We start from the raw sequence: 24,014 nt of genomic DNA, 5'->3' as shown, positions 1-24,014 counted from the left end.
ATAAACATAAATCAGAGTCACTTTGTTACAACTGAGGGCTTATTGCGAAAGTTTGCCTCTCCATTCGCACTTCAAATTGAGTAATTTTACCTAGTAGCGAGCAGCATTCACCCTTTGATCCGGTTGCAGTACCTCACGGTATACCACACCGCCGAGGGCGCTTTTGCGCTCCCATCAAAAACGTTGTTTTGAATCATTGAAACCAATCTCTAAATTTGTTTACGACTGACAATGTTCTCCATACGTGTCCACTAGCAAACTAAGACTTTCTGCAGCAGATTGCTTCAAAGGCTGAACAGTAGCACATACAGTAAACTCTGTTCTGGAGGCACAAATCCCGACATGTACAAGGCAATAAATCGACATGTTCTGTTCACTCTATTCGACAGTCGCACTCAGATCTGACAACGTAACGTGTCTACTGTTAAATAGTTGTCGTGTCGCTGTCCGCTATGCTACGCTTGTAAAACTACTGCCCACCGTTCGTTGACAGCATAAATTAATTCAGACTCACAATAAAAGAGGACTTGTCCAGCCAGTATATCTCTGTGCCAGCAATATTAAACTCCAGTCGCTTTACAATGATCAACTGTAAAGCAACGGTGAACGTGTCAATTTACGTAGTAGTAAAATAAGTTTTGAACAGATAAGTATGACAAATATAATTTACTTACACCTAAGAAACCATTTGGAACCATGTACATCTTAACTTGCGCACCTGAGACGCGAAAACGTTGTAATACAAAACAATTAATGATGAATAAAAAGTTAAATATAATAAATTTGATGAACAGTATCCAATCCCAAAGAAAGCAGGTGTTGACAGATGTGAAAATTACCGAACTATCAGTTTAATAAGTCACAACTGCAAAACACTAACACGAATTCTATACAGACGAATGAAAAACTGGTAGAAGCCGAACTCGGGGAATATCAGTTTGGATTCCGTAGAAATATTGGAACACGTAAGGCAATACTGACCTTACGACGTATCTTAGAAGAAAGATTAAGGAAAGGGAAACCTACGTTTCTAGCATTTGAAGAATTAGTGGAAACTTTTGTCAATGTTGATTGAAATACTCTCTTTCAAACTCTAAAAGTGACAGGGGTAAAATACAGGGAGCGAAAGGCTATTTACAATTTGTACAGAAACCAGAACGCAGTTATAAGAGTCGAGGAGTTGGGAAGGGAGTGAGACGGGGTTGTAGCCTCTCCCCGATGTTATTCAATCTTTATATTGAGCAAGCACTGAAGGAAACAAAAGAAAAACTCGGAGTAGGTATTAAAATCCATGGAGAAGAAATAAAAACTTTGAGGTTTGCTGATGACATTGTAATTCCATCAGAGACAGCAAAGGACTTGGAAGAGCAGTTGAACGGAATGGACAGTGTCTTGAAAGGAGACTATAAGATGAACACCAACAAAAGCAAAACGAGGATAATGGAATGTAGTCGAATTAGGTCGGGTGATGCTGAGGGAATTAGATTAGGAAATGAGACATTAAAAGTAGTAAAGGAATTTTGCTATTTGAGGAGTAAAATAACTGATGATGGTCAAAGTAGAGAGGATATAAAATGTAGACCGGCAATGGCAAGGAAAGCGTTTCTGAAGAAGAGAAATTTGTTAACATCGAGTATAGATTTAAGTGTGAGGAAGTCGTTTCTGAAAGTACTTGTATGAAGTGTAGCAATGTATGGAAGTGAAACATAGACGATAAATAGTTTGGACAAGAAGAGAATAGAAGCTTTCAAAATGTGGTGCTACAGAAGAATGCTGAAGATTAGATGGGTGGATCACATAACTAATGAGATAGTACTGAATAGAATTGGGGAGAAGAGGAATTTGTGGCACAATTTGACAAGAAGAAGGGACCGGTTGGTAGGACATGTTCTGAGGCATCAAGGGATCACAAATTTAGCATTGGAGGGCAGCCTGGAGGGTAAAAATTGTAGAGTGAGACCAAGAGAGGAATACACCAAGCGGATTCAGAAGGATGTAGGTTGCAGTAAGTACTGGGAGATGAAGAAGCTTGCCGAGGATAGGGTAGCATGGAGAGCTACATCAAGCCAGTCTCAGGACTGAAGACCACAGCAACAACAACAACAACAACAACAACAACAACATCCAGTGCCGAACTTGTACTGTGCAGTTTAGCTATGGACACCCGTGGTACACATTTGTGTATTGAGAAAACATAAAGAATTGGAAATGGACTGAAAGGAATAGCGTTAACACAGAGAACAAATCCACCCAACATTCAGGTAGATGCGGTATTAATACCAGAATAATAGTTTTATTCTAACACAAGAAATAATTTATTAAATTTTCTAGTAGCTGCTAATATAGTGCAGTTCTCAATTATAAAAGGCAAAGATACTTGTCACAGAATTTCTAAAGCGTTCCGAAGAGGTTATCAATTTATTAATTTCAAAAACTGTTACGATGCCTTATCGGGAGAGCAGCCGGTCGTTGACTACTACAATCGGCGAAGTTTAAACCGGGCGCCTGTCACTACTCTTCCTTAACTCAACCACGTTGCTTCTTTTACAGTGAGTAATGATCATAAACATGAACATGACAAAGTTTAAATGTAGGAAATTATAATAAATTAGAAAATGCTGAACAGAACTATCTGAATATCCGTGCAAACAGGAAACACATTTTACAATAAGCTAGCAATAGTGGTGACATCCAGCTTCAGATTGGTTCAGACACAAGGTGAACAGGGTTCGAACCCCGAGGGCTCGCCAGAGTGCTGTTCCCTCCAGGTCAACGAGTTGCTCCGTCACATAGTTTCTCATATCTTCCTTTTCTTATCTGGTGTTGTGTAAGTTTACAAAAACAATACCAATAGCGCGAAAGGAAGGAATACAGAGGTAAGACAGAGACGACAAAACAAAAGCACACTGAGGGTAGCAGATGCTGTTGGAACTATCTAGAGCCTTGTCTTTGAAAGATAAGATTAAGCATGTTGGCATAGAGTTGTGAAATTGGGGCAGTTGCAAGTAGGACCAATAAGTCGTTGACATCACCCCTAATTATGAGTGATCTTAAAACACTTCTACACGGAGTTCACACAATCTGTGATGGAGATAGTTTACCCAAAGAGCTCGTGCACTTGAAGACAGTGTTCAGGGAAAATAAACAATCTGCCCATTAGATTATTAGGGCTTTAGCAATTAAATTAAGAACCAGAAAGTGGATGGAAAGAAGAGAATGTCAGCAAAATCTCTAGCTTTTCTTCGATTTTTTGGCAATATTTCCTTCAAAACAACAAGAAACCTCTGTAATTTACTAGTGAAAGAGTTTTCCGCCCACTTTCTGAGATTGTGATCTTCTGGGAACAGTGGAGAACACACATGAACGCTTGGCTGGCGTGTACAGGTACAGCTGCCCATGCAGCTTCAACACGATACCACAGTTCATTAAGAGTAGTGACTAGCGTATTGTGACGAGCCAGTTGCTCGGCCACCATTGAGATGCCTGTCATCTCGACCGCTAGTGATATGAGGCCGTTGGGATCCAGGACGGCGTTCCGCATTACGCTCCTGAACCCACCGATTCCATATCTTGCTAGCGGTCATTGGATCTCGACCAACGCGAGCAGCAATGTCGCGATACGATAAACCGCATTGGCGATAGGCTACAATCCGACCTTTACCAAAGTCGGAAACATGATGGTACGTATTTCTCCTCCTTACACGAGGCACCACAACAACGTTTCACCAGGCAACGCCGGTCAACTGCTGTTTGTGTATGAGAAATCGGTTGGAAACTTTCCTCATGTCAGAACGTCGTAGGTGTCACCACCGGCACCAACCTTGTGTGAATGCTTTGAAAAGCTAATAATTTGCATATCACAGCATCTTCTTCGTGTCGGTAAAATTTCGCGTCTGTTGCACGTCATCGTCGTGGTGTAGCAATTTTAATGGCCAGTAGTGTAATTCTGTGTAATGTTATTACTTTGTAAAACGGTGAGCTGTTTTTTTTTACCGAGGTCAATATTCATTTCCACGTAGAAAAGCTGTTTTTTTGTTGTTGACAATTTGTAACCTTATACTTCCTTATTAATTCGCTTACCAAAGTTTATTTTAATGCCCCAATCATTTCTAATTGTTAAATTCCTCCCTATATTTGTCTAGTGTTGCAGTCCAAGCAAGTATAGCCATGCAGGTTTTGTGCCAGGATTCTAAGTACTGATCCACTAATAGTATTAATTATTTTCACTTGATCATTTGATAGCGTTTAGCCTGATCGAGAACTTCATTTATATTTTTCGAGGACTGATAAAGTCATTATCAGTTCCACCATTGATATAATGGCGTGAGTTCTTTTTCTGGACATCTGCAACTTCTGTATAAGTTTCACCATCTCCTCCCCGTAGAGGTACTTGATGTGATTAAGTAGGCTTTCCCGGCGTAATATGTCTTGAAAGTTTCTTCGGGTTTGCTGCCGGATCCTAAAATCAACTTGATATTTCGGCGATCCAACTGTCTATAAGCAGGCTATTGAAATTATTTTGGCTGATAATTTTATCAACAGAGACAATGGGTTTCCTCTTAGCAAAACGTGGAATCCTGTATTATCTCGCATCAAAACTGAACGTTCTTCGGTGCGGCCTTGATTGCGATATATCGTTGCCAGCAGTGTTTCACTAAGGGCGGCGCCACCTCCCTGTTTTGTAAGGCAGAAACCGTGATTGGCGGCGCATGCGCCGTGTACTGAACGGTGGCCTATATAGGACGTCGAATTGCAATCTTGCGTCACTTCTCAGCGGGACTCATCAGCAGAAGCAGCATTTCCTGAAGATGGCGAACAGTTGGATCGCCGATATATCGAGTCAAGTTGAATTTAGGATCCGGCAGCAAACCCGAAGAGACTTTCAAGACTTATTACGCCGGGAAAGCCTACGTAATCACATGTTAATCGAGTTATCTCCCAGGAGGCACCTAACTGACAACAAACCCGACTTCCACCTCCGGCGTTCCACGAACGCGTGGCGAGAATTCGATAACGAGGCGTCAACACGGAGTTTCGTCCATCGGTTGCTCGTGGCACCACCGCCGGTCAACAAACCATTTCGGACCGGGTTCACTACCAATCCGTGCGCTGTAGCCGCGTGGTCTTGGGCGTCCTGCCACGGTTCGCGCGGATCCCCACGTCGGAGGTTTGAGTGTTCGAGTCCACCCTAGGGCATGGGTAAATGTGTAGTCCTTATCGTCAGTTATTTTAAGTTAGAGTGTGTGTAAGCTTAGGAATCAATGACCTCAGCAGTTTCGTCCCATAAGATCTTACCACAAATGTCCAAACACTAGCAACATCCGAGCTCGGTAGTCTATCAGTAGCAAAGAGTCAGTGAAGAGTTAAGCGACGAGGCATTGCGGAGTTCAGGGGTGGAGCTCAGCGGACCTGTGTATTGGGTCGCACAGCCTGCGCTAGACAGGCGCCGACGTTCGACGCCTCGGCTCTGCTAGAATATCCAGAGGCGTGATGTGCCATCGCCAGGTCGCAGCCGGTTATGCTAAACGTGTCGCCTCTGCTTCACCGTCGCTGCCTACACACTACCCGGTGTCTGTCACAGCGCTTGGTCAGCCTCCTGACTTCCAGCAACGTATGTTAGACTTCCAGAGCGACCACCTCCTCTACACTGGTACGAAGTCGACGCACATCGACGACAAGCTGTTCCCACCAGACGAGAGTGAACACCCGTAACATCTGCACTTTGTTGTTATAACAGTCTTCGTGAACCGCATCCACCAAGTTGCTATCCTTCGACAGACTCCTGTCTCCCTCGTCATGAGATTTAATCTACAGTGCCCAGCGGAGTTGGCAGCTACGCCATCCTGACACAACGGAGCAACGCTGCCCCCACGTCAGTTACGTGTAACTGCGTAGTTACGACAAAGTTACGTTGAACGATTTCATCAAATGAAGTACGTTCTGTGTAAGTCTTTAGTAATGAGCGGACTTGAGGCTCCATCAGTGTCTTGCCTGTTATTAACTGTTATTTCAGTCATCAAGCCGACTGTTGGTTTTATGCAATTTTCCGCTCTTGTCAACTGGCAGCTATCTTCTTTATTCCAGCCTACTTGCTACCTCCTGCGTCATCAAAAACATTCTTTGTGTACGTACACCTAGTTTTTTCTTTGCTAGGTTTTTCTTCCAGTATATTTTCAGTTACGATTTTCAGCAACCACTGATGTGAAACATGTCTAGTTGTTTTAAAGTTTCTAATCATTATGTTTTCCATTAGGCTTCTGTGTAAATCATTATTCGACTAATACAACTCAACTAAATCCCAATAGCCTCTTCGAACATGAAGTTTCGAAGGCTTTTAATTGTTGTATGTTTATTTTCCAGCTGTCGAAGACTTTCATTTGCACATACCAGTGCTGAAAATTTATATTTTTGTAGCTAAACCGCCTGAAAGAGAAAGTGCAATACCCTCAAGCATAAAGTCATTTTGCTGACAGTTGAGGTAACAGGCAGTTTGTCAATGGAGCACGAGAAAGGACGCGATGATAGAACATGTGTTGAGACATCAGGAATAATTCTCATGGTATTAGACAGAGCTGTAGACGGCAAAATATTTAGAGGAAGACAGAGGTGAGAATACATCCTACCTCATAATTGAGATGGTAACTTGCAAGTGCTTCTCTAAGACGAAAAGGGTGGCACATGAGAGGAGTTCGTAGCGGGCCTCGTAGAACCAACCACAAGGCTAATGACTCAAACGAAACAGTGTATATGATAGCAAATTAAGACCAAATAAAACACATACATCACAGTGAAGGTACCAAAACAGTCACATCAGTACACGGTGTACCCCACTCAAATTGTAAGGCAGACGTGTAGTCTCTAATGTAAACGACTATAAAGGTGCCGAAAGGCATCCTTCCTGTGACACATTATCCCAAGCATCTAGCGCCTTTTGTGGTAATACGGCATTCATTCTTGCAGTCCTGGAGAACGAGAAACTTCCCGCTTCATCATCCCCGTACATGCTTATTTGGCGACAGATCCGGTGACCGCTCCGACCAGGGCAGTTTCTGTTCACCACGAAGAACACATTGCGTAGCAGCAGCCGTTTGTGGACGTGCATTGTCCTGGTGAAGAAGCACGTCTCCTTGCTGTAGAAGGATTGACAGTAGCACGGCGATAACGGCTTGTACAGGGTATCGGGCACTTATTCTAGCCTGCAAAAACACCAAATGTGAGCAAAAGTTGTAAGTGATTCCTTCAGTCTGGAACCGCGTGACCGCTACGGTCGCAGGTTCGAATCCTGCCTCGGGCATGGATGTGTGTGATGTCCTTAGGTTAGTTAGGTTTAAGTAGTTCTAAGTTCTACGGATCTGATGACCACAGATGTTAAGTCCCATAGTGCTCAGAGCCATTTGAACCATATTGTAAGTCATCCCCCCCCCCCTTCCCCACATCGTGAAGGCTGGGATGAGGCCTGAGTGTCAGGGGTGAATGCACGCTGGAATAGGCAGCTTATCGTGTCAACGCCATACACGTGTATGTCCATCACTCACATACAGACAGGACCTACTCTCATCGCTGAAGACAATAGAGCGACATTCTACTCATATTATTGGATGTTCTGCTTTGAATGGTTTTCTAGTCTATTGTTAGTTGATGGTTGGAGTCACAACATCGTACCACAACGTTGTACAGGCTACAGCAACCAGTCATAGGTGTTGGCCACTGATTGAAGCCTGTATATGATTGGAATTAACAGCTTCAGCGTCAGAGAAGCCAAGAAGATTTTGTCCTAAATCGCAAAAACTGGTAGCTATATAATAAATAACAACGAAAGGACGGCTGCAGGGGTTTCATTTCAATACATTCTACTCTCCAGTCAAATCTATCACGACATCAAACTAGCCATGCTTGGAAGTGTCGTCGTGTCGGCAATAGTCTGGCCAGAGTCACGCTTGGTTTTCATCCCCAATCACACAATAGGTGAAGCATACACACATAATTGGTCTCTGGATGAAGATATATCGGCCACAACTGCGCACGTAATGCTTAGATCTTGACGTGCGTATGTTCTACGCGAATGTTCAGAACGTGTTCTAGACGAGGGCGAATGTTCAGAGACCAATGTTGAAATAGCGACACACCACCGATGAATTGTGCCCAACATGTACATTAGTTCGTCGACATGTCTATCAAGCCTCCCGCAGGCTCACAGTGCGACACCGTTCAAGAGGATGAAGGTGTCCAGTACTCGTCATCCGGACATGTTTACACACTACAATGAACGTTTCCACCACTATTCAGTTCTAAAATCAGCACAGTTGCTGCCTGAAGAATCAAAAGAAAGGGTTATAGACAGGCCTTGTGAGCGCCATCTGATGGCCGATGATCAGTGACACTAAAACTCCGCAGTATGCACTTATTACAAAGCTTGGTGCCACTGACCACGAGGGAGCTGCATTTGCATTCCGGTAGTGTATGTTTGCTGTTATTTTGCCTCATATTTTTTCAGAACTACATTTAGCCTCTTCCAGTCTTTTCCATTGAGTCTTTCTTGCATCTTTATCTATTCTACTTTTCACACAGCAAAATTCTTCCTCAAGTGTCTGTTACCCAGGCCTAACATTTAGCTATGCAGCTTTGTCATCTCCTGCAAGTCCCATTACTTAAATTTTATTTTGATATGTTTGCATATCATAACTATAGGCTGAAAACATTTCAACGCTTCCTTCGTTTGGCGCTCTCAGTGCAACAGAAACATTGTCTTGAAAGAAACAAAGCTTACTTAAATCTTCCAAATTTATTTATTTAATGTTATCAGGTATAGTTTAGAAGCCAAGGCGATGACAGCAAATTCAGTTTATCCACTTGGGTTTCCCTTCCATAAACAAGCAATATTTTTAAAAAATCATTATTTTAAAATAATCAACAATTGGGTTTTGTAAGATTTTAATACTGTTAAGATGTGTGACGAAGAAGGAAACATTCCCAAGTGCCAATAAGAGATCTTGAGGAAACTTGGCGGTGTGAAGAGGAGCCATAATGCAGCAATAACTGTACTTTTGCTTGTGCCCAGCTTCATTTTTAAGGGGAAAACGCACCTCATAAGGTAGCTTAGCATACTGGGTATGGAGGGAGATTCTTCGAAAAAGTTGTATATAAAAACGATTCTCATATAAAATTTGATACGTAATTAACATAACTGAATAATTTATAAACGAATTTTGTAATATTTTGAAATTCTGCAGAACACCGCTCCACCATTAATAATTCCGAAACATGAAAATTTTGTTACTGGATAAATCAAAGAAGCTTTCAAGCTGTTTACATACATGTGTAATAAAGCTGGTTTCTGAAATAAGCTATACACAAAGAGTTGTCAGAGTATTTTAACCATAACTAATAAAAATATCTAAAAATTCGTTATTAGTCTAGTTATTTATTTTACTTATACAAATGAGATTTTCACTCTGCAGCGGAGTGTGCGCTGATATGAAACTTACTGGCAGATTAAAACTGTGTGCCCGACCGAGACTCGAACTCGGGACCTTTGCCTTTCGCGGGCAAGTGCTCTACCATCTTTTTTTTTCACATTTTATCCGTGTTTGTTCGTCGTATCTGCTCGGGGCGGACGTCGTAAGACATCCGATTAAGTTCTTTGATGATCGATTAACTCAAGTTTTTTTTTATTACAGAGGGTACGTAACCCTCTGTCCGAACACGCTGAGCTACCGTGCCGGCGACCATCTGAGCTACCGAAGCACGACACACGCCCGGTACTCAGATCTTTACTTCTGCCAGTATCTCGACTCCTACGTTCCAAACTTTACAGAAGCTCTCCTGCGAACCTTGGAGGACTAGAACTCCTGAAAGAAAGGATACTGCGGAGACATGGCTTAGCCACAGTCTGTGGAATGTTTCCAGAATGAGATTTTCACTCTGCAGCGGAGTGTGCGCTGATATGAAACTTACAGGCAGATTAAAACTGTGTACCCGACGAGACTCGAACTCGGGACCTTAGCCTTTCGCGGGCAAGTGCTCTACCACCTGAGCTACCGAAGCACAACTCATGCCCGGTACTCACAGCTTTACTTCTGCCAGTATCTCGTCTCCTACGTTGCAATACCGGCAGAAGTAAAGCTGTGAGTACCGGGCGTGAGTCGTGCTTCGGTAGCTCAGATGGTAGAGCACTTTCCAGCGAATAGCAAAGGTCCCGAGTTCGAGTCTCGGTCGGGCACACAGTTTTAATCTGCCAGTAAGTTTCATATCAGCGCACACTCCGCTGCAGAGCGAAAATCTCATTCTGGAAACATCCCACAGGCTGTGGCTAAGCCATGTCTCCGCAGTATCCTTTCTTTCAGGAGTGTTAGTCCTCCAAGGTTCGCAGGAGAGCTTCTGTAAAGTTTGGAAGGTAGGAGACGAGATACTGGCAGAAGTAAAGCTGTGAGTACCGGGCGTGAGTCGTGCTTCGGTAGCTCAGATGGTAGAGCACTTGCCCGCGAAAGGCAAAGGTCCCGAGTTTATATTACTTATATTTGATTTACCCATTAGGAGTGAAATTAAGCACAAGCAAAAAGAAAAAAACGCGTTACTTTATTTTTCTCCTCTACATACCCGTCAAGTCTCTTCAAGATCGTTTACCGGCAGATGGGAATGTTCACATGCAAGTTAAAAGAAGAAAGAATAACGTGACATTAGGTTAGAAAGAAGAAAACCATAAATTCCATTACTTTTTTGTTTTAGAGAAATATTGATTTCAGTTAAGATTATTTTTGGTGGAGGATGGCAGTTCAAGAAGGAAAAATATTTTAAAAAACTCTCAAAAGAAAAAACAAAAAAAAGTAGCTAAAGTCGCTGACGCTCACTTCTGCAGTAGCTCTCGACATGGAGGTAAGCGATTAGATTCTATTGCTGGAAAAAATAATCGCAGCCTACACTTGGCCTCCAAGGGTCGGGCAGTTTGTGACATAAAGCTCTTGAACACAATACTTTGCGCCAATGGCACGGATAAAAATCCAAGTCTCTCTGGCGGAGTGAATCTTGTTAAATTGTTGATAAAGGTTCATCTATAAGGTGAGGAATCAACGGCCACGCTGGCGCTAGTCAAGAGAGGTAGGCGATGTGCCGGCACCATCACACGACACAAATATGGAACCACAACTTACATACATCCATTGCAGCTAACACATACACTTGAGACACAATTCTCACGCATCGCAAAGAATGAAGTTTTTGTTGGTGGAGGAAGAAAACTCTCTCCGATTAGGCAGCTGAGACAAACCCCAGAACTTTCTCAGCTAACTGTGAAATACGACTTTTTCTTTTTGTTCATTACGAACAACTCAAAGAAAGACAAACTTCTGCGCTTGCTCCATTCTCTCTTCAAAATATACAGGGTGTTACAAAAAGATACGGCCAAACTTTCAGGAAACGTTCCTAACACACAAAGAACATATGTTATGTGGACATGTGTCCAGAAACGCTTACTTTCCATATTAGAGCTCATTTTATTACTTCTCTTCAAATCACATTAATCATGGAATGGAAACACACAGCAATAGAACGTACCACCGTGACTTCAAACACTTTGTTACAGGAAATGTTCAAAATGTCCTCCGTTAGCGAGGTTACATGCATCCACCCTCCGTCGCATAGAATACCTGATGCGCTGATGCAGCCCTGGAGAATGGCGTATTGTATCACAATACGAGCACGATGAGTGTCTACATTTGGTACCGGGGTTGCGTAGACAAAAGCTTTCAAATACCCCCATAAATCAAAGCCAAGAGGGTTGAGGTGAGGAGAGCGTGGAGGCCATGGAATTGGTCCGCCTCTACCAATCCATCGGTCACCGAATCTGTTGTTGAGAAGCGTACGAACACTTCGACTGAAATGTGCAGGAGCTCCATCGTGCATGAACCACATGTTGTGTCGTACTTGTAAAGGCACATGTTCTAGCAGCACAGGTAGAGTATCCCGTATGAAATCATGATAACGTGCTCCATTGAGCGTAGGCGGAAGAACATGGGGCCCAATCAAGATATCACCAACAATGCCTGAACAAACCACAGAAAATATGTGTTGATGACGTGATTGCACAATTGCGTGCGGATTCTCGTCAGCCCACACATGTTGATTTTTAAAATTTACATTTTGATCACGTTGGAATGAAGCCTCATCCGTAAAGAGAACATTTGCACTGAAATGAGGATTGACACATTGTTGGATGAACCATTCGCAGAAGTGTACCCATGGAGGCCAGTCAGTTGCTGATAGTGCCTGCACACGCTGTACATGGTATGGAAACAACTGTTTCTCCCGTAGCACTCTGGCGGTGAATCGAGGAAGTACAGTACATACTGACGAAACTAAAATGAGTTCTAACACGGAAATTAAGCGTTTCCGGACACATGTCCACATAACATCTTTTCTTTATTAGTGTGTGAGGAATGTTTGCTGAAAGTTTGGCCGTACCTTTTTGCAACACCCTGTATATAAATGTATATTACTTACGATAGTGAGAAACTCTCTCATATATCATTTTCTATTTCGGCATGTTGTATCGATTCAACAGTACTTATTACTAATGCCTCCTTCTTATAAAGTACATGAATTACTCTGCTCTTCCTGTAGAACAGTGGTAATTAGCTTGATCCCCATCCCACTCTAGCGGCCGATAGGTGGAAAAGGAACTATAACACTTTCGTTAAGCTAGTAAAAAGTTTTCACTACTTATTTGGTAAATAATTATTATTATATGCTTTAGTTTGTTGTAACCATGGTTTATAATATTTTAAAGTGTAGTTACTTCCCTACTTTACATCCAGAATGTAAGTTACGCTCGCGTCCAGAGACAGCACGAGTAGTTAAGATAGGAATGCCTCCGGGCACGAGTGGAGGGAAGGTATGTGGGAGAAATTCAGCGCGGTTTCAGTTATGTGGCGGCAGTGGTCACCGCACAGCGCTTGGATAAAGTGGCTGCTCTGATATTGTCTACCGCCAACTACGATGTTCGTGTAGTTAGATTTTTGCACACTCAAAAGCCATCTCCGGCACAAATCAATCGCCAATTATGCCACGTGTATGGACACATTATGAGCGACAGTATGGTCAGACGATGATGGAGGCAGTTCACTGATGGATGAACCAGCACTGTCTTTTGGCACTGACGTGGTGTAGTCTTGTACGAATTTTTACTGCGATGGGAGACCACAAATCCTCATTGTCATTCGCAGACACTGAAAAATTGTTGGAGAGTAATCCAGAATATGTTATGTGGAGTTTTCTGACAGGAGGCCCTACTCTTGCGTATGACGATTCAAGACCTCCTCACAGCCAAAGCAACACGAAATGTGTTGAATCATTTTGGAAGGGAGATCTTCAACCATCCATCTTACAGCCCCAACCAAGTGATTTTCATCAATTCCTTCTCATAAAGTGTTTTCTGGCACGGAAACGATGCTGAGGGCAGACTGAAGCGACTTCCTAGCTCCGGACTATGGTGGCAATCTCCTATTACATGGGCGTATAGTAATTGAGCACCACTACGATAAATGCCTCAACAATGGTGGTGACTATCTTGTGATGTATCCAGTGAAGCTATGTAAATATACTAAGAAACACGTTAATCATAGTAATGTTTTTGTTTTCGTTATCGATCATCGGAACTCACACTCTGCATGCACCTCTTAAACCATCATTACTGTTGAACCCGTGGGCGGCTACAAAATTTAACTATTAACTGAGGTACAAAAGGAGGTGGTAGCTGACGAAGGTTGGTTACTCCTGTTGTAGACGATACCACGTTGCCTAACAGTAAAACAAATTTTATTCCATCCCAGATCTTCAAATGAATTCTGCCAGCAAACGAATGAAGTGAATTTTTCAATGTTTTTCCTAAATCTTAACTCTGTTATTATCTGCGGCAGTGAAATTGTTACTCAGCTGGCCCTAACCATCTATATATCAAACTGGTAATCTCTTAATCTGCTTTATATTTTTCGTTTCGCTCTTAGATGCTTCCAAAGGGCGATTTAGAAAATTGTGTTAGTGGCAGTTTGTGTTATCTCGGCACCTAGTGTAGACAGTTAACTAGGGAATATACTAAAGAACACCGCTTTTGCAGCGGATGTACGTAAACTCTAACCATGACCTGTTTCGATTGCAGGCCCGTTTCACATGTGAAGATTGGAAAATAGTTGTAAATCTTCACTTGTTCTGTCACTTTTCTACTGAAACATGGGAGCTTCATACAACCAAGTATTTTAAGAAGTATATTTTTGATTAAGTAAAAGATCCTTCTTACACAAGGACAAAAACACAATTTTTTTTTCAGTACGACATGGTAGAGCGTGCGGTCTGAATAATAGTTGCTGATATGTTCAGTTAGGGTCTACGCTTTTAACTCACCGTGCAGTAGATGAAGAACGCGCCCAACGCGATGACTCGAAGCAGAACTGGACTGGCCGCCCGTACCACCTGTAGGCACACAAACAGATTTCATGTACCACAGTCTCTCAGACGCGAGGGACATCCATGCTATCATAGGTATTTATTTGCTAATATTGATAACAATATGTCGCATTTAACAGGTTCAAAATGTGTAAGCTCTCATATTCTCGTAATCTGATCCACAAGGCCACATACTTAAAAATTAGAAAAATGCCCGGTTCTCAAAGGATCCCTTTTATCAAGGTTAGAAGATGGGCACCAGCCACAATCACGTATAGTTACCACAAGTCGCACGTAGAGTAATGAACTGCTGCATTTATTTTCACTTAGTATTCACACAATAAGATGGTCTCACCCATTTTGGTTTTTCTTTTATCACTGACCAGCCTGGGTCCCCATTTATTAGTCAATCTAATCCTTTCCCCAGTTTCTCTCCATATCCACCACTCCATCTCCCACTCTCTTTCCATCTCCTCCTGTCCCTCCCCCTGTCCATCTCTTGCTCCTGCCCCCTGTGCCCATCTTCTCTTTCCCCCTCTGTTATTCTCCCCTTCTAATTTCATTTCCCCTCCTCCTCTCTCTCTGTCTCCTGCTTCCCTCTCTCTGTCCACCTCCTCCTCCCCTCCTCTCTGTGCATTTTCTCCTCCCCCACTTTCCCTGTGCATTCATCCCTGTCCCTTGTGCATACATGTCCACCTCACACTTCTCTCCATCCACTACCTCTCTGGCCGTTTCCTCCTCCCTATTAGTTCATCTTCTCATACCCCACCTCTCTGTCTATCTCTGCCTACCCCCTGTCTCTGTCAATCTCCGCCTTTTTCTTTGCTCTGTCCATCTCCTCCTCTCATCTCTCACTGTCCACTGTCATCTGTGTCTATATAGTCCTCCTCCTATCTGCGCCTATATCCTCTTTTTCCCTAACTGTGTGAACATCTCCTCGCCGTCCCATCTCTCTCCATGTTATCACACTCATGCCAATAGGCAGGTGACCGTTTTAACGACTGCAGCATTCCTTCCAAAGTGATATTAGTATGTGTACCAAATTTGATCGAAATTGTCACAGGGGCTTAAGATGAGCTTCTTCCTTGCGGCCTTACTTGCATGCGCATGTGTCAAATATATTTCAAATATATTCACACGTGCACTTTGAACATAGCTGCTAAGGTTCAGTGACCGTGTCAGAATTATGTTAGAACAAATAAGCCCACGGTCACAAATATTAAGTCAAAATTGACCAGGTTTCGACGCTACTATGGGCGTCGTCTTCAGAATTAGACTAATGTTTTAAAACATATTAGGTATATAATACATTAATAAAATTAATGTTTGAAGTGACTGGAAAAGATGAAATACTTACAAGGTTGCAACCCTTTTTCACAGTACGAGCAGCCCTTAGCGGCTCGTCATCTTAGAACTATTCATGACGTCGCCTTTCCGGCTTAGATCTTTTTTAATATGCGACTTATAAGCACTGCATCTTTTCCAGTGAGTACAAAATTTCATTTTATTAATGTTTTATATACCTAATATGTTTCAGAACATTTTATCTAATTCTGAAGACGACGCTCATAGTAGCGTCGAAACCTGGTCAATTTTGACTTAATATTTGTGACCGAGGGCTTATTTGTTCTAATATAATATTTCACAAGTATTTGTACATATATTTACCTTCATGTCTGGCGAACTTTTCCATGCAATTTCATTTTCACGCAGTACTATCTCCTGTACAATGACATAATTTTCCAGGGACATTCCTAGGTGTATGTGCTTACGATCGGCGAATTGTAGTGAATAGCGTTAGTATCAAACAAGTAATAAATTCAAATGCCATGGATGATGAGGTAATTTTTTACGCTCCTCACTATCTGACGTCATATCTCGTGAAGTATGTTTCGTATGGTGATATATTCTTGTAGGTACATTCAGTGGCATAAGTGGATATTCACTGCGAAAAGAATGGCGAATAGAGCTAGTAGCAATGAAGGAATAAATTCAAATGTCTTGCGAGATGTGGTAGTTTTTCACGCATGCCATGTGTATGAGTTCATATCTCCTGAACGAAGTGTCGTAAAATGATGTAATTTTTTCTGGAACGCTCAGTTTATACGAGAATATCGTCTGTAAGGTAAGTCAAGAATGCAAATAGTAATAACGAGGTAATAATTAAAACGTCATCCTTCATGTGGCAATTTTTTTATTTTTTATTTTTTTTTGCATGAACAGCGAACATTAATAAGCGAACAAGTGTCCTCCATTTATCTTTTTGTGGTGATCTTCAGCAAGAAAAAGCTTCGTAGGGATTCATGTGTAAAGTACGTTGCAAAACATAAGTGCTCTCGTTATCAAATACATGATGACGAAATTACGAGAAATCTTTTGTTCTTGGATATACTTCCCTTTCACCCCCACCCTTTGGTTGGTGGGTGGTTCTTACCATAACAGTGATTCGTTCCAGACAGTAAATGATATATGTATCAAGTCTGGCTGACATCGTTCCAGTGGTTTTTTGAGGAGATGTAAAACATACATACATACCAACTTACATCCAATTTTATTACTTGTATGGCTACATATGGACCTGTGGTTTACGAGTAGCGTCTTTGATTAGTGATCCAAACATTCTCGGTCCCAGGCGAAGAAGTCACCACCATTCTGCCAACGCCCTTGTTAAAAAAGGGCGGAGTGGAGAGAGATTCAGGACACTCTCTTGCCCTTGGTATGGGAAACTGCCCCTAAAGGCGGAAGAATCAGGAATGATCAAAGCATGAGAATACAGAAGGCATAGGAAATTACTGCATTAAAAGCACATAACGTGTATCCCCAGGACATGTGGCTTGTAACTGAAAAAGGGTCATAATGATCTGTACATGGGCAAAAGATTACCAAATAATCCCCAGACGGATCTCCTGCAGTGGACTGACAAAGGGGCGGTGACCACGGCAAAAAGGATTAATTAACCAAAGAAAGGATGATATTCAACGAGTCGGGGCCTGGAATGTCAAAAGCTTAAATTTGGTAGGGAAGCTAGAAAACCTGAAAAGGGATTGCAAAGGTATACATACTGACGTCGCAAGCTGAAGAGGTAGAGGAAGGGGTAATACAGTACGTAAAAGGAGATGAAAATCTTACTGTCATCGGGAACTGAAATGCAGTTGCAGGGGAAGGTTACAGGAGGATTTGAGCTTGGGACAAGGAATGAGAGAGGAGAAAGACTAATTGAGGTCTGTAATAAATTTCAGCTAGTTCAAGAATCAAAAGTGGGGTAGGTGTACTTGGAAAAGGCCGGGTGATAAGGGAAGATTGAAGTTAAATTATGCGACGGTCAGACAGACATTCTGAAATCCGATATGGGATTGTAAAGAGTATTCAAGAGTAGATATAGACTGAGATCACAATGCAGTAGTGATGAAGAGTAGGCTGGAATTTAAGAGATTACTCACTAAGAATCAACACGCAAAGAAATGGGATACGGAAGTAGTGAGGAATAACGAGATACGCTTGAAGTTCTCTAAGGCTAAAGACATAGTTAGGAATTGGTCAGTAGGCAGTACAGTTGAAGAGGAATGGACGTCTCTAAGAAGAGCAATCGCGGAAGTTGGAAGAAGTTAACTGCGAAGAAAACACGGATATCAGAAGAAATAATTCGGTTAATCGGTGAAGGAAGGATGTAAAAAAATGTGCAATGAAATTTAGGAATGCAGAGGTACTAGTCCATGTGGAATGAAATAAAGTGGAATTGCTGGGAAGCTAAGTTGAAATTTGTGCAGGATAAATATTAAGAAATCGAAGAAAAAATGACTATGGGATGTACTGACTCAGCTTACAGGAAAGTCAAAACAACCTTCGGTGACATTAAAAGCAAGGGTGAGTGGCAACAACACGACTATTCACGTTTCTGTATGTATGAATTTGGCGACATACAATATGACTTCCGGAAAAATGTTATCCCCACAATTCCGAAGACTGCAACAGCTAACAAGTGCGAGAATTCTCGCACAATCTGATTAACAACTGATAAATGCAAGTTATTGACAAGAGCAATATAGACAAGAACAGAAAACAAAATTGAGGATCTGGTAGACGACAATGTAAAGTGGTGCAAGATCTTTTAAATTCTGAGAATAATAGGGGTAGACTATATGTACAAGAGCAAAGAGGGAAGAACGAAGTGCTAGGAATAAAAAGGGTAGTAGATTGTCACCACTATTGTTCAATCTGTATAGCAGAGGCGCAATGATGGAAATAAAAGAAAGGTGCACGGGTGGAATTAAAATTCAACGTAAAACGATATCAGCGATATGATTCGCTGATGACACTGCTATCCTGAGTGAAAGTGAAGAAGACTTACATGACCTGCTGAATGGAATGAACTGTCTAAGGAGTACGGAATATGGATTGTGAGTTAATCGAAGAAAGATGAAAAGTAATGAGAAGTAGCAGAAATGAGAACAACGAGAAACTTAACATCAAGATTGATGATCACGAAGAAGTTGAAGTTATGGAATTGTGCTACCTAGGCAGCAAAATAACCAATGACGAATTGAGCAAGAACATCCAAAGCAGCCTAGCACTGGCAAAATTGGCATTCCTGGCCAAGACATGTCTGCTAGTATCAAACATAGACCTTAATTTGGTGAAGAAATTTTTAAGTATCTATGTTTGGAGCACAGCTTTGTACGGTAGTGAAACATGGACTGTGGAAAAACCGAAACAGAAAGTAGTCGAAGAATTTGAGATGTGGTGCTAGAGACGAATGTTGAAAATTAGGTTGACTGATAGGGTAAGAAATGAGGAGGTTCTGCGCAGACTCGGAGAGGAAAGGAATATGTTGAAAACACTGACAAGGAGAAGGGAGCAGGATGACAGAACACCCCTCAAGGCTCCAGGGAATGACATCCATGGTACTAGACAGGGTTCTAGAGGGCAAAAACTGTAGAGGAAGACCGAGCCTGGAATACATTCAGCAAATAATTAAGAAAGTAGGTTGCAAGTGCTACTCGGAGATAAAGATGTCGGCACAGGAGAGGAATTTGTAGCGGTGGCATCATTCTAGTCAGAAGACTGATGACTCAAAAAAAAAAAAAAATTAAAAGAAGGAATAAATTCGACAGGCGCTCTGGCACGCGTACGTCTTAAGGACACGGGAGTGACCTATAGGATTTGCCCAGTCTGAGTAATGGTACAGGCAGTTGCACAACGCTACTCCTGATTATGTAACAAATACAGATGAACTGGATGTAAAAATGTGGAATAAACTGAACAACTAAATGACTATGTATGGCAAAAGCTGGTAACTGTCTTTCTCGTATTAAGACAGACAGTGATTGGACCAAAATATGAAAACACCACGAGGCACGCATGCCCTTCAGTAAAATTTGATAGCCAAGCGCGTAGATCGCACTGCTTTATTTTACCACGTGCAGCACCTGTGCAATATCTCAGCTGTCGTCAGTACTGTGTTCAGTGTAGTTGCGCGTGCGTTATGTCGGCGTTACATGGTTTCCAACATAGGCAAATTTTAGATGGTCGTATGGTGTTAATCAAGGGAGCCCAAGTGTTTAGTGCTTCAAGATGCACTGTATGGAAGTTTGATACTGCATACAAGGAACGAGGAAGAACTTCAGCCACTAAGTCACAAAGCAGATAAGTGTGTGTGTTCAATAATTGTGATGGACGGTCATTGAAGAAGATTGTGACGAAAAATAAGGAAAGACAGCTGTAAAAGTCACTGTATAATATAATACTGCAATGGTGAATGCTGTCAGTACCGAAACAACACCAAGGGAGCTCCATTAGCATCGAACTGCCGGGCACCAATACCACTTACCAGAGATGCAAATGTTTGTAACACGAAAACTTGGTGCCGAAACCATAAAACCTGCATTATGCAGAAATGGACGAGAGTAATTTGGTTGCACGACTCTTTGTTTCACACTATTTCCAACTTCTGGCCGAGTTTTCGTCCTAGAGTGAAGCATGGCATCGGGTCAGCCACATCGTGGTGTTTCACGGGCAGAATGGCTAATCTGCAAGGTCGCATTACTGCCAAGGATTTTATCATCTTTTAAGTTGATCAGGCCCATTCTATTTTCCAAGACCTTCCGCTATGGTGACTTGTTCCATGACGACACGGCTCCCGTTCACATGGCTCGCATCCTCGATAAATGGTTTTCTGAACACGAGGATGACCTGTCGCATCTACCTCGGCCATTACACTCTCAACATCTCCCTATTCTAGAGCTTTTGACTTCTGATATAGAAAGAAGACTGTATAATATCTGTCCACCTCTGCCATAATCACCTGAACTTGCCAATATTACACTACTGGCTATTAAAATTCCTAAAACCAACAAGAATTGCAGATGATAAACGGGTATTCATTGGACAAATATATTATACTAGAACTGACATGTGATTACATTTTCACGCAATTTGGGTGCATAGATCCTGAGAAATCAGTACCCAGAACAACCACCTCTGGCCGTCATAACGGCCTTGATACGCCTGGGCATTGAGTCAAACAGAGCTTGGATGGCGTGTACAGGTACAGCTGCCCACGCACCTTCAACACAATACCACAATTCATTAAGAGTAGTGACTGACGTATTGTGAAGAGCCAGTTGCTAGGCCACCATTGACCAGACGTTTTCAATTGGTGAGAGATCTGGAGAATGTGCTGGCCATGGCAACAGTCGAACATTCTCTGTATGCAAACAGGGCCTGCAACATGCGGTCGTGCATTATCCTGCTGAAATGTAGGGTTTCGCAGGGATAGAATGAAGGGTAGAGCCACGGGTCGTAACATGTCTGAAATGTAACGTCCACTGTTCAAAGTGCCGTCAATGCGAACAAGAGGTGACCGAGACGTGTAACCAATGGCACCCCATACCAGAATGGCGATTACGAATACACACTTCCAATGTTCCAATGTCGCGTTGTCGCCAAACACGGACGCGCCCATCCTGATGCTGTAAACAGAACCTGGATTCATCCGAAAATTTGTCCTTTTGCCATTCGTGCACCCAGGTTCGTCGTTGAGTACACCATCGCAGGCGGTCCTGCCCGTGATGCAGCCTCAAGGGTAACCGCAGCCATGGTCTCCCAGCTGATACTCCATGCTACTGCAAAAGTCGTCGAAATGTTCGTGCAGATGGTTGTTGTCTTGCAAACGTCCCCATCTGTTGACTCAGGGATCGAGACGTGGCTGCACGATCCGTTACAGCCATGCGGATAAGACGCCTGTCATCTCGACTGCTAGTGATACGACGCCGTTGCAATCCGGCACGGCGTTCCGTATTACCCTCCTGAACCCACTGATTCTATATTCTGCTTACAGTCATTGGAACTCGACCAACGCGAGCATCAATGTCGCGATACGATAAACCGCAATAGTGATAGGCTACAATCCGACCTTTATCAATGTCGGAAACGAGATGGTACGTATTTCTCTTCCTTACACGAGGCATCACAACAACGTTTCACCGGGCAACGCCGGTCAACTGCTGTTTGTGTATGAGAATTCGGTTGGAAATTTTCCTCGTGTCAGCACGTTGTAGGTGTCGCCACCGGCGCCAACCCTGTGTGAATGCTCTGAATAGTAAATCATCTGCATATCAAAGCAACGTCATTCTGTCGGTTAAATGTTGCGTCCCTAGCACGTCATCTTCGTGGTGTAGCAATTTTAATGGGCAGTATTGTATGTAGCAAGAATGGTATAAGATTCCCTTGATAAACATACAGGACGTTTCCGAAAGAGCTGGAAGCCATAACGGCCAAGGAGTATCGTAGACTGGTTGCTGGCTACGTTCACCCCTCTTGGCGATCATGTTCCCTGACAACAGTGGCGTTTTTCTACACGATAATGCGCCATGTCAGAAGGCCAGGAGTGTGGGTGAGTGATTCGACGAACACAGTGGCGAGTTCAAATCGATGTGCTGGCCCTCCAGATCTGAACCGATGGAACACATCTGGAATGTGACTGAACTTGGCGTCAGAGATCATCCCAACCGTCAAACAAAAGTTTATGTTAACTATGTGACTTGTGCAAGTTGATGCGCCAGCTCACTCCAGTATGTGAGGGAACGAACCGTAGGACTCAGCTTTTGCAGAAGACTGCACGACAAGGATTCCCTCTAAGTGATTTCTAGATTGCAGGCAGTTCGTCTGTTAGTTTAAGCCATTAACTAACTAACTAAATAATATCACCCACAGTCACCCTGACATACATACATTCAAAATAGGCACACACACACACACACACACACACACACACACACACACACACACACACGAGTATATCAAGTGTTCATCTAGTAGCAGAAATCTTCCGCCCACTCTGACAGCCCTACTCTGTCCCTTATGGTTCCTCAAAAACTCAAGTAAAGTACAGTATCAGTAGTGCAGTGATGTTGTTTAGAGGATAATCTTTTATACCATAAAATATGCGTGCGTAATTGGTACCGGGAGAGCCAGCGGACATTTGAGGCAAATATGAAAGAGAAAGTTAGGAAGCTCAAATACATCACACACTTATACTAATGTATATAACAATTTAATCTAGAAGTACTATTATTGAAGATTAAATATAACAATCCAAATAGCGGAAAACAAAAGATATATAACTAAGAAGGTCATTATTAAAATATGCATCTCCTTTGAAGACTACTAAAGAGGCATGAAATGAACAGGTGAAACATCTTTCCCACAAGAAAAATATGGGTAAAAGTCAAGAATGACTTAGCTGTTCTGGTCTCCAGCATGAACAGGCTTCCAAAAGTACCGGAGGCAGAACAGATGCAAACATTACCAATGTGGCACGTAACAATTAAAAGTAAAGTGGTGAATTATCTCAAAGTAGGTTTCTATCCCATCTTACATAACGCGAGGCATCCGAATAACTTCAAAACTTCAAGAAAAGTTTGATCGCGTTCCATTGGCAATAATAAAGTTGTTCTTGATAAGTACATTTCATTCGTCATCAATACCTAACATATCTAACACTTAGTTCAAGAGTCATCAAAGAAGGTTGTTTACATGAAAGAGGCCTGGAGATACTGGAAGCTTTCAGATAGATTACATAATGGTAAGATAGAGATTTAGGAACCAGGTTCCAAATTATATGACATTTCCAGGGGCTGATGTGGACTGTGACCTCAATCTATTGGTTACGAACGATAGATTAAACCGGAAGAAGCAGCAAAATGGTGGGAATTTAAGGAGATGGGACCTGGGTAAACTGACAGAACCAAAGATTTTATAGAGTCTGATGGAGAGCATTAGAGAAAGATTTACGAGAATGGGGGAAAGAAATACAGTAGATGAAGAATTGGTAGCTTTGAGAGATAAATAGCGAAGGCAGCAGAGGATCAAGTAGGTAAAAAGGCGAGCGCCAGTAGAGAACTGTGGGTAACACAAGCGGTTTTGAATTTAATTGATTAAGGAGAAAATATAAAAATGCAGTAAATGAAGCAGGCGAAAGGGAATACAAAAGTCTAAAAAATGACATCGACAGGAAGGACAAAATGGCTAAGCAGGAATGGCCGAAGGACTAATGTAACCATGTAGAGGCATATATCACTATG

At 42.3% G+C, this 24,014-nt stretch overlaps 1 protein-coding gene across 1 annotated transcript in view; it reads right to left on the bottom strand.

Moving 5' to 3' along the window:
* Nucleotides 1–24,014, bottom strand: part of LOC126485058 (probable G-protein coupled receptor CG31760) — a 613,409-nt gene that overhangs the window by 146,036 nt on the left and 443,359 nt on the right. Inside the window, exon 5 of the mRNA XM_050108660.1 lies at nucleotides 14,392–14,460. Coding sequence (XP_049964617.1) covers nucleotides 14,392–14,460 — 69 coding nt within the window. The remainder of the gene's footprint in view (nucleotides 1–14,391; nucleotides 14,461–24,014) is intronic.

This window comes from Schistocerca serialis, chromosome 6, assembly GCF_023864345.2.
Source record: "Schistocerca serialis cubense isolate TAMUIC-IGC-003099 chromosome 6, iqSchSeri2.2, whole genome shotgun sequence".
Lineage (NCBI taxonomy): Eukaryota > Metazoa > Arthropoda > Insecta > Orthoptera > Acrididae > Schistocerca > Schistocerca serialis.
Note: the sequence above shows the minus strand (reverse complement) of the source record. Positions and strands in the feature narration are given on the sequence as shown.